The 13,357-nt window shown below is 37.3% G+C and overlaps 1 protein-coding gene across 5 annotated transcripts in view; it reads left to right on the top strand.

Moving 5' to 3' along the window:
* The window catches only part of UTRN (utrophin), a 516,343-nt gene that overhangs the window by 423,395 nt on the left and 79,591 nt on the right, over positions 1-13,357 (top strand). For all 5 annotated transcript variants that reach the window (XM_055266343.2, XM_055266390.2, XM_055266360.2 and 2 more), the window contains one exon: positions 11,872-11,933. In XM_055266343.2, the coding sequence (XP_055122318.1) occupies positions 11,872-11,933 (62 nt within the window). The remainder of the gene's footprint in view (positions 1-11,871; positions 11,934-13,357) is intronic.

Genomic DNA, 13,357 nt, shown 5'->3' on the forward strand with positions numbered 1-13,357 from the left:
AAAATATTAAATATCTTGCTTTATGTTTATATCATGATTATCTGTGTGGTTTGGCACTTTTAAAGTCCATCCTTAATTTTAGTTCTTTTTTTAAAATGAATTTCTGTATGTTCAAGTTAATTATATATGACTGAGAATTGTCTAAATCAGAATTTCTCTAATTCAAAATGTTTTTAATTTTGGAAGGATCTGGTAGGATTGTATTCTTGTTCTTATGGGGCAGAGTTCTTATGGGGCAGATTGGTAGAATAAAAGTTAGTTTTAACTGGCTTCCCATTGGCTAGAGCACTATTGCCAGCGCTGGAAAATAGATATAATATAATGATGGCCAGTATTTTAAATAATAACGTTTAGGACTGTAGCATTTTAAAAAATCTCCATCGCCAGTAGAAGATCGGATTGTTTAAAATATATGTAGTTTTAGTGTTAAATGTCTTTTAAGTCTTTCAAATTTTTAGAAATGTGCTCATTTGTATATAGCAAATTCCCGTTTTCACAAAACGTGTTTAACCAGGATCTTTCATTGTGTAATTTAACAGTTTATTTCCTCATGAAGAAGGAACATCAAATTCTGAAGGTAGAGTTATAAAAGCCAGTATTTATGTGTGAAGAATTGTTGTCAAAACAAAATTTAATTCCCAAATTAATAACTAAGCAAATGGTGAATGAAGAAGCTTTTAATATACACTTCCCTTTGCATGGCTTCAAAAGTAGAAGAAAAATGTTTAAAACAAATTTCACATGATTGCCATGCGATGAGAATTTCCTGGAGCAAATTAGAATGTATATGGCCAACAAAAAATAGTATTCAGGTAGAAATATTCAATGTTTTTGATGTTTAAGTATATCATCTATGTATTCACTGTTAGAATACGGCCAGAAAGTTGAAAGGAGACTGGGAAAGGCAAATTATTTTTATGTCATATTTTAATTTTATAGATCACTTAAAGCCCACTTTGATGGCTTCCCACTGCATTTCTGTCTCTCTAGGTAATTCCTTATTAATATTTTGAAGTGCACTGCGGTGGCTCCATGACTCATGTGTTTGTAGAAAATGAAAGAATATAAATCTGAACTGAAAGAGTCTATATAGTATAAATCCCTCTATTTGTTGGTATCTTAAGTTAAAAGTAGTCTATATAGTATAAATCCCTCTGTTAATATCTTAAGTTAAAACTAGTCTATATAGTATAAACCTCTCTATTTGTTAATATCTTAAGTTAAAATTAACATTTGAAAATTTTATTTGCTGCCTCTAAGGTAGACTTTCTGAAACTGATCTAGTTATTTCTTTTTTCCTAGTATAGTGCAATGAGAGCTCATTGTATTCAGGGTTTAAGAACATTTAAAATGGGGCCGGGTGCAGTGGCTCATGCTTATAATCCTAATGCTTGGGAGGCTGAGGTGGGTAGATTGCTTGCCCCCAGGAATTCGAGACCAGCCTGAGCAACATGACAAAACCCCATCTCTACAAAAAATTAGCTGGGTATGGAAACATGCACCTATAGTCCCAGCACTCAGGAGGCTGAGGTGGAAGAATCACTTGAGCCCAGGAGGTCAAGACTGCAGTGAGCCATGATCACACCACTGCACTACAGTTTGGGCAACAGAGTGAAACTCTGTCTCCTAAAAAAAAAAAAAAAAAAAAAGAGAGAGAAAGAAAATTTAAAATGGTTCTTGCTGCCTTCACAATATACAAAAATCTGCTATAAAAGCGAGATATCTCTAATTGCAAATTTTTGGTTATGTATTTTGCACAAGTTGTTCATTTCCTCAGTTAAAAGTTAACTTCCAGGGAGTATGAGGGATAAGAGGAATGAAAGCTTTGGGTTCAGTTGAACTTTCTTAATGCATCACATTAACCATGTAAAATTCACTACTTCTCAGTTTGCCATAGAAATAATAATAACATATAATAATAATAAATAGTTGCTGTGGGAAATAATAATGATCATTGTAATAAATTACATTTTTGAACAGTCCTTTGCCAGGTGTTGTGCTGAATCTTGTGCATAGATGATCTCTTTTAATTCTCTCATTAGCCAAGTGAAGTATAGGTACTATAATTACCCCCATTTACAGATAAGGCTTAATGAATTATCAATAACTGCATTAAAAGTAATTAATAAGCACACTTACAGCTTGCTTGAGATTACACAGCTGGTAAATAGAAGAACTAGTGTTCAAACCCGGGGATTGTCTACAGCTCCTGAACTCCTGATCACTATGTGGTGCTGTGTCCTGGCCCCAGTATTAGTTGAGTCAGAGGACGGAAGTTTTTAGTCCCATGGAAACTTTGAATAGGATGAAGGATTATATTTAGGAAGGAGGATAGTAGTGGGGAAAATATGAGCAAACGTCCTTTCTTTCATACCATAGACGGTTACCATTTACTAGGCACCTCCTGTGTGCCAGCAACTGAGCCCAGCTGTCCAAGGACAAAGCCCATGCTTTTTCCAGTACTCCACACTGCCCTCGTATAGGCTTTTCCATAGGCTAATTTCTACAGGAGGATCTATTTTCTAGATGTTTGAAGCTTCACACTGTGGTCTGGTAATGGACAAAGGTGCTTTTTCATAGATAGGAAGATGTCATTCCCACAGTCCTTGCCAGTTGGACCTTGAGAGGAACACTGAGGTGGGGAAACACACTCTTTGGCCTTCCTCTATCTTTCCCCATTCACATGATCCGAAGATTTCTGTCAACGGGTAGATTTAAGTATCTGTAAGACGGCCAACAAAGCTGGCTTATAAGTCCTAAGGGACTCGAAACACAGATGGTTCTCTATACATCCGGCCTGTTGGTAAGTCGCAGTATTTAATAGAATTTAATAAAGTTTAGTGAGGAAATAAGATTTTCCTTTTTCCTTATGACATCTTCTCTAAAGCCTGAGTTGTTGACTTTTCAGTAAGCCTTTAGTTTTGCTACAGATGACTATTCTGTTCTTGTGACAAGGTGTCACCATCACAATTTAACAATTCTATAGCTCGGTTTTTCCCACTGGAGTCTGAAGTGCAGATGTTAATTCTTCGTAGAACCCTAAATATAATGTACAATATCACACAACACACAGCTTTGATTATGAACATATTAGTAATCTCTGGTTATATATACCATGCATGTCACATTTTCTAAAACTGACATTCCTCAATATTGCAAGAAATTGACCAGCATAAACTTGTCTATATCTATAAAATTTGCTGTCTTACATTTCTTTCCCTTGTTCTAACTCCCCCTTTGAGTGGAACCAAATGAAGATTATCCTCAATTTATTATATCTCTCTTTGTACTTTTATTTTCCACTCTTGTGCCCATTATTGATAATCCTGCAAAGCTCTTTTAGACCCCCTCTCATTTCCCAAGGCCACCCTCTACCTGCACTAATCCTTCAGTAACTGAAAGGAAATGAAGTTTGTAATAGTTGTAAAATCTTGGGGAGCGAGTAGTTGATCTTTATCGCAGTCATACAGTTCATTTGCATAGGTTACATATACTTGTCTTGGCAGAACTACATATACCGTCTAGAGGAGAGAATTCATGCATATTTCTTTAGAAGAATTGTGTGCCAGCTTAGGCAATACAGGAGAAATAGTCCTTCCCTAAATATGGGCAGAGAGGAGTATCAGCAAGGCAATCTCCAAATACTCAGCCTAACAGGAAAATGAAAGCTAATAAAGTGTGTGTAACAGCAACAACGAAGAATTAACATAAAGCATTTTATCATTAAAAGTTATAGAAAACTTATCCCAGAAGAGAATAAACCCATAACAAAGGTATAAATAACAATGAAAAATAAACATAGCTGTCTCTGAAAGGGTCCCTACAGCAGTCTTTATTTCTCCCTTCCCCCTTTCGTGAAGATGAGGGATGGTATCTTTTTGGTTCCAGTTTTTTAGTAAAGAACTCTTGGGCCACACTTTGAATCTCTTTCAAGAACTGGAGCTTGTGGTTTTGGTTTTAATGATAAAGAAGTAAATGAAACAGAAGCATAAGAAAAATGTACAGGAGAGTCTGTTTTTCTAATAGTCTGTGACTCTGTTTTTATTGAAAATAAATATTTAAAACTCACTGGGCCAACTCTGCTGATGGGGAGGTAAGAACAAAATTGCTTTATGAAAGAATGTAAGTACCTTAGGATCACTAAACTCCTGGGCTTGGAGGGGCTTCAGATAAATGAGCATAAGCATACCTTGGCTAACTAAAAATCTAAACAGCAGAAAGTCTGCCCTGCAGCAGCCAGCAAACCATCACTGGGAAGAAATCTTATGTATTACTGGTGTCCTAGTTAATTGAGGTAATTTAGGTGGAATTGACATTGTCTTTGAGAGACATTAGGTAGTTCAGGACTTAAAATATCACCTTCACTGCCATTAATCTACATATTGTTGGGCCAAGAAGTAGCATTTTGGCTTGGAATCTTCTAGATTACCCAACTCTATTGCATTATAATGGCACCATCAGCCTTACTGGGCAATTTGATTTTTAGGGTAAGGGATGCAGTTAGTAAAATTCTACCATACAGTATAGGAAGGATCACTGTGGGGCCATTTAGAGAGGAAAAAAGATATCTATACTTTATAAAGATTAAATTTTTAAAACTGCCATTGCAATTAGCAAAAGTACAGAAGTAATAATGTTTAAAATTGTAAAATAAATAGAAATATGCTGATTATAAAGTAAAATAATACAGTAAAAGATTTCATATAACCATATAGAAAAAATTAGAATTAATCCCTGCTTTTAAAAATACATAAAAGAAAGAGATAAAGTAGTAATTTTTTTTAAATAAAAAGCTAAAAGCTACAACTCCAGCTTTTAAAAGCAAACTTAAAGGATACAATGATCCCCTCAACAGTTGTGGGAACATAGTCCTGGTGTTAACACCTTCAGATGGGGGCATACGAGGCTCCCCAGGGCCAGTGCAACAACGAATGACCTACAGGAATTTGGCTGATGGTCTGAATCTCCCCAGTTTGAGAGTCAGGGAGATGAGGGTAGGGTTGGGTAGGAGGCGGGGTCCCTATGAATTCTGGGCTCATGTGGAAATATAGCAGCTAGTAGAAAGCTAGCGGCTCCCCTGGGTTTACTGAGTATTTGCATGTTTATATTTCCAGACAATCTAGTACCCTCAAGACAATTATCACCTGTCTCTCCCCTCGCATGTAGGCACATCAGTTTTGGTAATTAATTCTACTACTTTATTTAAGAACAAACACAAATAAACCGTGTCTTATTGTTTTGTAACAAATCTTCTCTTAGTCATACATGCAATATTGACATCTTGTATTTTGGGGTGTATGATATGGTAGCTTATTTCTATATAGTCCTTTCCATGTTTGTATCTTTAAATCTACTTCTAAGTGTGAAATTACTTTAAGTGTATTTTGTTACAGAGATAGGGTCTCACTCTGTTGCCCAGGCCGGAGGGCAGTGGTGCAACCATGGCTCATTGCAGTCTTATACTCCTGGCCTCAAGTGATCCTCCTGCCTCAGCCTCCTGAGTAGCTGGGACTACAGGTACATGCCACCATGCCCAGCTAATTGGACTTTTTTTAGAGATGGAGTCTTGCTATGTTGCCCAGGCTGGTCTCAAACTCCTGACCTGAAGCAGTCCTCCTGCTTTGGCCTCCCCAAATGCTGGGATTACAGGCATGAGCCACTGTGCCCAGCCTAAATGCATTTTATAGTCAAATCCTACAGAATTATTCGTTATTTACAATGTTGTCTTCCTGCCTCCTGTCTTCATTATCATGAGATACTAATGGCATTTTTTAAGGAAGACTCTAAACTTTTACAGTACCTATTATCAAATAGGATCATATGTCTTATTTGAATTTTGGACAGAATGTTTTTTTTTTTTTCTTGAAATCCTGACCTCCACACTTCTTTTCTCTTAAGTTAATTTTTTGTTTCTAAAAGTATATCTTTGGATTTTCTGCCTTTAAAAGCTTAGAGGACAGTAGACAGTGTTTGCGAGTGGATGAGGAAGTTGAATATAACCTGAGGAATATATAACTTACTCCTGTAGCTTTCTCACCCACTACCTCCATCCTCTCCCCAGGGGCTTTTCCACACAGACACACACATACACCCCCACACCCCCCCACACACACGAGCACGGGCACAGAGTGAGAATCAATGTGACTGATGGGGGTACTCCACATTCTTCCTATATTCTAGTCTCGGGTGAAACAAGGACTGAAAAGATGATAAATTCCAAAGTAAGTACACCACCTCTCAGATCTTTAAGAAGGTGTTACTTAAATAAATGATGTCATATCAGATTGCCAACATTTGTTTTCACTCTTCATACTTTAGGCAGCTGAACGCAAAATCGATTAGTTGGGAGCTCGTGCTTGATTGCTATATATATGCAACTTCTGTAAGTGTACATAAAGTAAATGTTAACAGAACCTGTATTTTGCCTGTGTCAACTTCCTTTTCTGGAGACTTCTGGTTTTCTCATAGCACCTCCCACCTTCTAATACACTGTATAACTTACTTACAGTGTTTCTCGTCTCTTATTTTTCCCCATCCTGAGGCATCGCCACTCCACTTGGCACCATGGAGTTCATTGCTAATAATTATAGGACCAGTTTGAGTTCAGGAGAAAAGTTGGAAGCCAAACAGAAGTGGCTTGAGTGGTGAATGGTACATGAGGAAGTAGATATGGTACACTACTCATTGGTGTATTTTGTCTGCGAAGGAGAGAAAAAAGGTGATAACTAGCAGAAAATGTGGATTTGACATAGGGGTGTGTGTGTGTGTGTGTGTATGTTTAAGAATGGCACGTCTGTAAACATTTATATTCTACAAAGGATAGTCTTCTTGAGAGAGGGGTTGACAGTGCAGCACAAGAAATTTTTAAGAAATCATCGGGAAGAATTGGCCTTTAATAAGAAGGGGGACAATTTCTTAGTTAAAGGGGAGAGAGGATAACAAACTGGCAGTTGGAGGGAGGTTTCCTGAGTTGGTGGTGGAGAGAGAAAGGAGTCCTCATCTAGTAGTATTTAGGTTTTCAATGAAGCGTGAGATAAAGTAAAATGATATTAAGGCAGAGAAAGAAACCAGTTTGGGGAGAGAGATAGCAGTAGTGAATTTCTGTTTTGGAGTTTGGGAAAGCAAGTTTATTAGGGAATATAGCGCAGTTGCCAGGAGTTGGACATTTGAGGTTTGAAATCACATATTTTAAAGTAAGATGAGTCTGTCTGTTGAGTGATTTTCTCCAGTTGTTTTTATCCACAGCTGCTCAGGTCCAGAGTAGGCAAGTAATTGAGCTGATCCAGGCCCAGGATTTGCAAGGGGTGAGAAAGACGCAAGGGAGATGAGGTTATTTGTAATGATTCTAATGATAGACCATGGACTCACATTTGGACAGATTCATCAAGAAATATTTTAAAACCTTAATTATGCAAATATACTTCCATATCAAGAGCTTAGCTTAAAATGAGACTATCTCTGTTTAAATCCCATTTCTATTACTTACTATAGGACCTCAGACAAGCTATCTAAGCACTCTCTGCCCTAGTTTTTTCATCTGTAAGATGGAGACAATATTGTCACCCAAGTCATAGAATTATAATCCAAATTGAATTTACACATAGAAAAAGTTTATCCAAAAAAGTTTACTTGGTACAAATTCAGCACTCAAATAGCATGTTATTACTGTGATTAATATACATCCTGACCTAGTATATTTTACTTTGCACAGCAAAGAATAAATATTTTTCTTTCTTTGATTGTCTTATCTCAGAGCAATATACATAGTTCTTGTCCCCACATTTGTATTTTTACTTATCTTTAGTTTTGTTCTGTTATATGCCTTTATAGTTATAATTGAAATGGAATGATATATAGCAAACCTCACAAAATCCAGTTATAAGCATAAAATTGGATAGCTAGTAACAAATAAGTATATTTGGGTAAGTGTCAGTTTTGGGACAAACAAGTTGCCTTCTCATCATCCTTTAAGGTTTCATGGAAAAATATGAGACCACTCTAATGAGGACAAATGAGTTTAAGAAGTATCTTCCCCAGAGCAGTCATTTGCCCAGAAATCAATATTTTACCAGCCTATCAAAAGTGCATGTCCTTTGCTGTTGGTTCATTGTATTACATATTAGGCAGTATTGCAGCAAACTTTTTTTATTTTATTTGTTAGTGCTACAATCTTATATTATTTGTGTTTTACTTTCTGTGGCTTATCAGTGTATACTGTTATGAATAATAATAGGTGGAAGGATATACTACTTCTTAACCTTATTGGCTTAATATTTTAATAATGTCCATAAAATGCAGAGATTATATGTTATCCCAGCTGGGGCACTTCAGAGTAAGGGGGCACTTTTAATAATTATACCAGAATGCTGATGTATAATTCCTGTATACAGTCTAGTATAAAGCAGGATTTATACTGCTAGAAGGATAGTTTTCAAAATAGGCAAAAATCTTAACTGTTATACAAATACAAAAAGAGCATGTTTCATTTAACTCATAATAAGGGAACCAGTAAGAAGTTATAATAGGTTTCAAAGCTAATACAAAGTGTCACCTATTTATAGTCAGATTAGGGATGCTAAAATGAATTTACCTCTGGATGCAAAGCTGACAAACTGGTCAATATCCACAGGAAAATAATCAATTGCATTCCACTGGGCACAATTTGCATTTATATGGACAGAAATCATTTGCATTACTATCTGTTTTCTTCAGTTTGCAGAGTTTAAAATAGCTCAGAGATAATTTAAGCTTTACAGGATACCCACTAATTTTTTGCCCACAACAAAGACCTTCACAATTTTTCCCTGCACAGGCAAAACTGGATGGCTGGCCAGCCTAGTTACATGTCACATGTTCTCACTATTGTTTGCTTCATGTGATTTTGTACTTAACTGTTAATTGCTACTTTGTTGTTGTTTTCTTGTTTTGTTTTTTTTTAAATTTTATTCTTGGATAGATTCCCATGGCTGTTGCCTTTTAAAAAGAGGATTTTTAGTAATAAAATCATGATTTTATTTTAGAGCTTATCAAGCTGCACAATATGAAGTCCCACTCCCTGTTCATATTTGAGATTAATTAGAACCCAAGCTGTTGTTATTTTGGGGGAAAATGCTACTTTTATTCTGTTTTGGTTGCCTACTCTGGGAGAACTTTAGGCATTTTGGCAAGAGGAGCTGAGCTATCTGCAGCTGTTCAAATACTTTAAGCCTTTGGGTTCATTGTGGATTTTCCTTTAACCCTCTCCCCCCACTTAAAAAAAAAAAACCAGCAGCCAACTGCATCGCCTGTTTTTTTTTTTTATTTCTGTTGTTTGGTAAGCAGCAGTTATACTTTTGTAACCAGAGGCTGTATTTATTTTCTGTGTTGGCAGTTCTGCCTAATGAATCAACTGGTATTGAATTCATAAAGGGAGATGCCCGTTCCCTCCCTCCATCTGTTTGCCAAATGTGTGTGTTCCCTCAGCTGTCAGTAGTGATTTCACTAAAGAGAGCCATTAGCAAGCGGTGTTCACCTTGAATTCTCAGTCCTCCGCCTGGCTGAGAAATAGTGGTATTTTCCTCTTGTGATTCCATAGGGGTTGTGTGAGGTGAAGACCCACACAAGAGAAAGCATATTTGTTGTTTAAGTGTAACGTCTGGCTCTACATTACCGATGGCTTTAGTTTGGTTCTTGAGCCTTGGTTTGCTCCATCATGATGGGATGTCTGTCTCTGGACAGTGCTGTTGTCATGGGGATTGAAATTCCCTGAAAGGGAAGACAAGAGATCAATGAACCCTAGTAGCTTCTCTCAGACTGGGAGCCCATGATGCCTTACTGGAGTTGCATTACCTCCTCAGCAAATCCTTCCATACTTGTTGGTGATAGGGAGGAAATTCTTTCTGAGACTCTGCATTTCTGTAAAGCTCTGAGTCTAATGATGAATAGTAAGAATTTAGGTCAAACAACTTCAGTACCTGCTCCATGGTCTTTGGAGCAATTTGGAGAGTATCACTACCATCAAACCAAAAGGGTGGAATGGTTTTGTTGATGTTCAGTAGTGGACCATGAAGTAGAAGTATTTGTCTCTGCATTGGAGTCAAGAATCTGGGTAGAGGAGCCAGACAACTTTCCATCTCTTTCTAAGACAGATGTTCACATTGTAGTTATATTATTTTGTTTGAGATCTTGAAATTTCCAGGATACATACCCAATTGCTAATATTTCCAGGATACATACCCAATTGCAAATACACACTTTAAATATTTTTCAAAGGTAAGTATGAGTTATTTGGAGTTTTTGTTACCTGTGTGTATATAACAGTGATGATGTTCTTTTCCCAGTGACATGCCCCAGTTTTTGATATTTTACATAGGCTTGGAAAATAATTTCTCTTGAATTTGATTTTATGAATGTTGTAATATCACCCTCCTAGGTACTAGGCTGGTTCATTTAGCTTACTAAATAGTTTTATAAGAACTAGGTGTCATTTAAGAAGTCTTTGGAGCACTGTTAAATGTTATTAATCTACCCTGACCTAGATAAGGGGCAGTTAACTCTTTTTAAATGTAAGGCCACTGACCCACCAAAGTCATGAACTGTTTACCTAAGAAACTTAATTGAAGCATTCCGTTTATGTTTTAACCTCAACTTATCACCCCAAAACTTCCATCTCACATATGAATTAGTTTTGAAATTTACAGAAAAAGAGAAAGTATAAAACTTGCTTTTAAAGTGAAGAACATGAGGAAAACAATTTAATACATATAGAAAATAATAATACTGGTTAATGGGAGGAAGCTGAGAAGAGGAACAGAGAGTCAAAATGGCAAGAGACACTTGCCTGAGGGGAGTGGGGAATCCAGATACACATGAAGAGAAGAAAGGGTAGATTTGCACTGAGGAAAGTTCGACTCAAGGTAGAAGAGGAGGGAGGCTCCGTAGATTGTGGGATGATGTGATTCAGAGTTAAACTTGTTTCTGCAGTCTTTGGAAATATGACGAGACTTTTAAGGTGTAGTGACTCTCACAGCACTACTTCTGCTGTTGGAGGATTCGTTCTGAATGATAATCTACATCTGTTTAACAGATATGGGTTTATTCTGGAGCCTGCATTGATCTGGCCACATCAAGCCAGGGCCCAAGGATTCATGACAGTCACATTTTATATCTAGGTTTTAATTTTTAGTTTCAGTTCTGTTTGAAATAGGCAAAGCAAAGATTTCATTTTTTTTTTACAATGTAGTTGCTCAAATGAAATTTATTATTAAAAAATTTTTATAAAAAACTTTTGTATAGAGATGAGGTCTCGCTATATTGCCCAGCTGGTCTCAAACTCTTGGGCTCCCAACTGAGGCTCCCAAAGTGTTGGGATTATAGATGTGAGGCACCACACCTGGCTAAAATTTATTATTAATATTTTTTATTTTTTTGAGACAGTATCTCACTCTGTCACCCAGGCTAGAGTGCAGTGAAACGATCTCGGCTCACTGCAACCTCCACCTCCCAGGTTCAAGCGATTCTCATGCCTCACCCTCCTGAGTAGCTCGGACTACAGGCACCCGCCACCACAGCTGGCTAATTTATGTATTTTTAGTAGAGATGGGGTTTCGGCATGTTGGCCAGGCTCGTCTCAAACTCCTGACCTCAAGTGATCCACCTGCCTCGGCCTCCCAAAGTGCTGGGATTACAGGAAGAGCCATTGCACCGGCCAGTGTTTCAAATATTAAGTGATAATTGGGCATTGGGTTTCTGAATGGTTGATAATGAGGATAATTTTGCATGTATTTTTAAAAATTTGAAAAAAATCGTTTCTACTTGGGTATTTCCTTTTTGGCCTGTGTGAAGTTTTTTGATTTTTTGTTTATTTTTAAAAGTTTACCTTTTTTTTTCCAGCCATCAAACACAGACCACCTGTTGGGACCATCCTAAAATGACCGAACTCTTTCAATCCCTTGGTAAGTGTTATTAATAGTAATAAATTAACCTAAACAACTGAGAACTGTGTATTCTTTTTTTGGGGCGGGGAGGAGAGTGGATTCTCGCTCTGTTGCCCAGGCTGGAGTGCAGTGGCGTGATCTCGGCTCACTGCAACCTCTGCCTCGCCTCTTGGATTCAAGCAATTCTCCTGCCTCAGGCTCCTGAGTAGCTGGGACTACAGGCGCCCGCTGCCACTCCCAGCTAATTTTTTGTATTTTAGTAGAGACAGGGTTTTACCGTGTTGCCCAGGCTGGTCTCGAAGTCCTGAGCTTAGGCAATCCACCCGCCTCAGCCTCCCAAAGTGCTAGGATTACAGGCGTGAACCACTGTGCCCGGCTGAGAACTGTATATTGTTAAATAGGAGCTAATGACCAGCTTTTCTTACATGGCATATTAATGTTAAAAGAATCATGTCATTGACATTTAAAAGCAGTTAAATTTCTAAGGGCAATGCAGTAAACAGGTATTGCCTTTCTTAGGAGAATTGTGTGGTTTGAAATCATGTGAGCCAAAAAGGGTTGATTTACAGGGAGGAATGTAATTGTAGTTTTTACCTCCTTCGTATTGAGTCATCTTAACCTTCAGCTTTGCACACAAAAAATATATATAGATATACAATTACAATATAGCCAACTTTAATCCACTGCCTTAAATTTGCTTTTGGCTCACTTTTTATTTAGTACATGCCATCAAATTAGCTCACCTAGTTTAAATTTGTCTAAATTGTTAAAAGCTAAATTCATTTTTATATAAAAATGCAAGAAAACACAGACAAGAATTCCGATTTTGTTTTAATTTCTAGTGCAATGTGGCTTTCAACTTATTGTTTAACCTATTTCCTCTGGTTGGTCCAGTGGTTTTTTTTAAGTTTTCTCTTTGGGTAGCTAAGGAGATGCTGGAGGGAAGAGCAGCACCTGAAGCCTCCCTCTCCCATTTCAATAAAAGGGATGCCCCCTTTTTTAATCTCTTTAAATGTTGGGCTTCTGTGTGAGTTTTTTTTTTGGTGTGTGAAGGGGCCTGCAAAAATTGGACAAACAAAAGACATAGAACTGGTTTGCTTAGTTTGTAAAATGAAGGGGCAAATTTTGATGATATCTGAATTTTCCTTTAACTCTACTAATCTCTGATACTCTGTCTTTAGGGGACAAAGAAAGAAATTACAATATCTGTTGTTTCCAAAGAGTTGAGTATGGGTTATAGGATCATTTTAACCAGATCTGCAAAAGGGCAGAAAAACCAAATCAATCAGGATGGGAGGAGCATAGAAATAAGATGAGCTCCATGAATAGTGAGCTGGACAGTGTGGTTGGAAGAAAATGAAGTGTCCTTGGGGGAGATGCCCCTGGAGGAAAATCTCCTTTATCGGGAAAAAAAGGAAGGGCCCTCTGCCTACTGTGCAGTG

This window comes from Symphalangus syndactylus, chromosome 2 (genome assembly GCF_028878055.3).
Source record: "Symphalangus syndactylus isolate Jambi chromosome 2, NHGRI_mSymSyn1-v2.1_pri, whole genome shotgun sequence".
NCBI lineage: Eukaryota > Metazoa > Chordata > Mammalia > Primates > Hylobatidae > Symphalangus > Symphalangus syndactylus.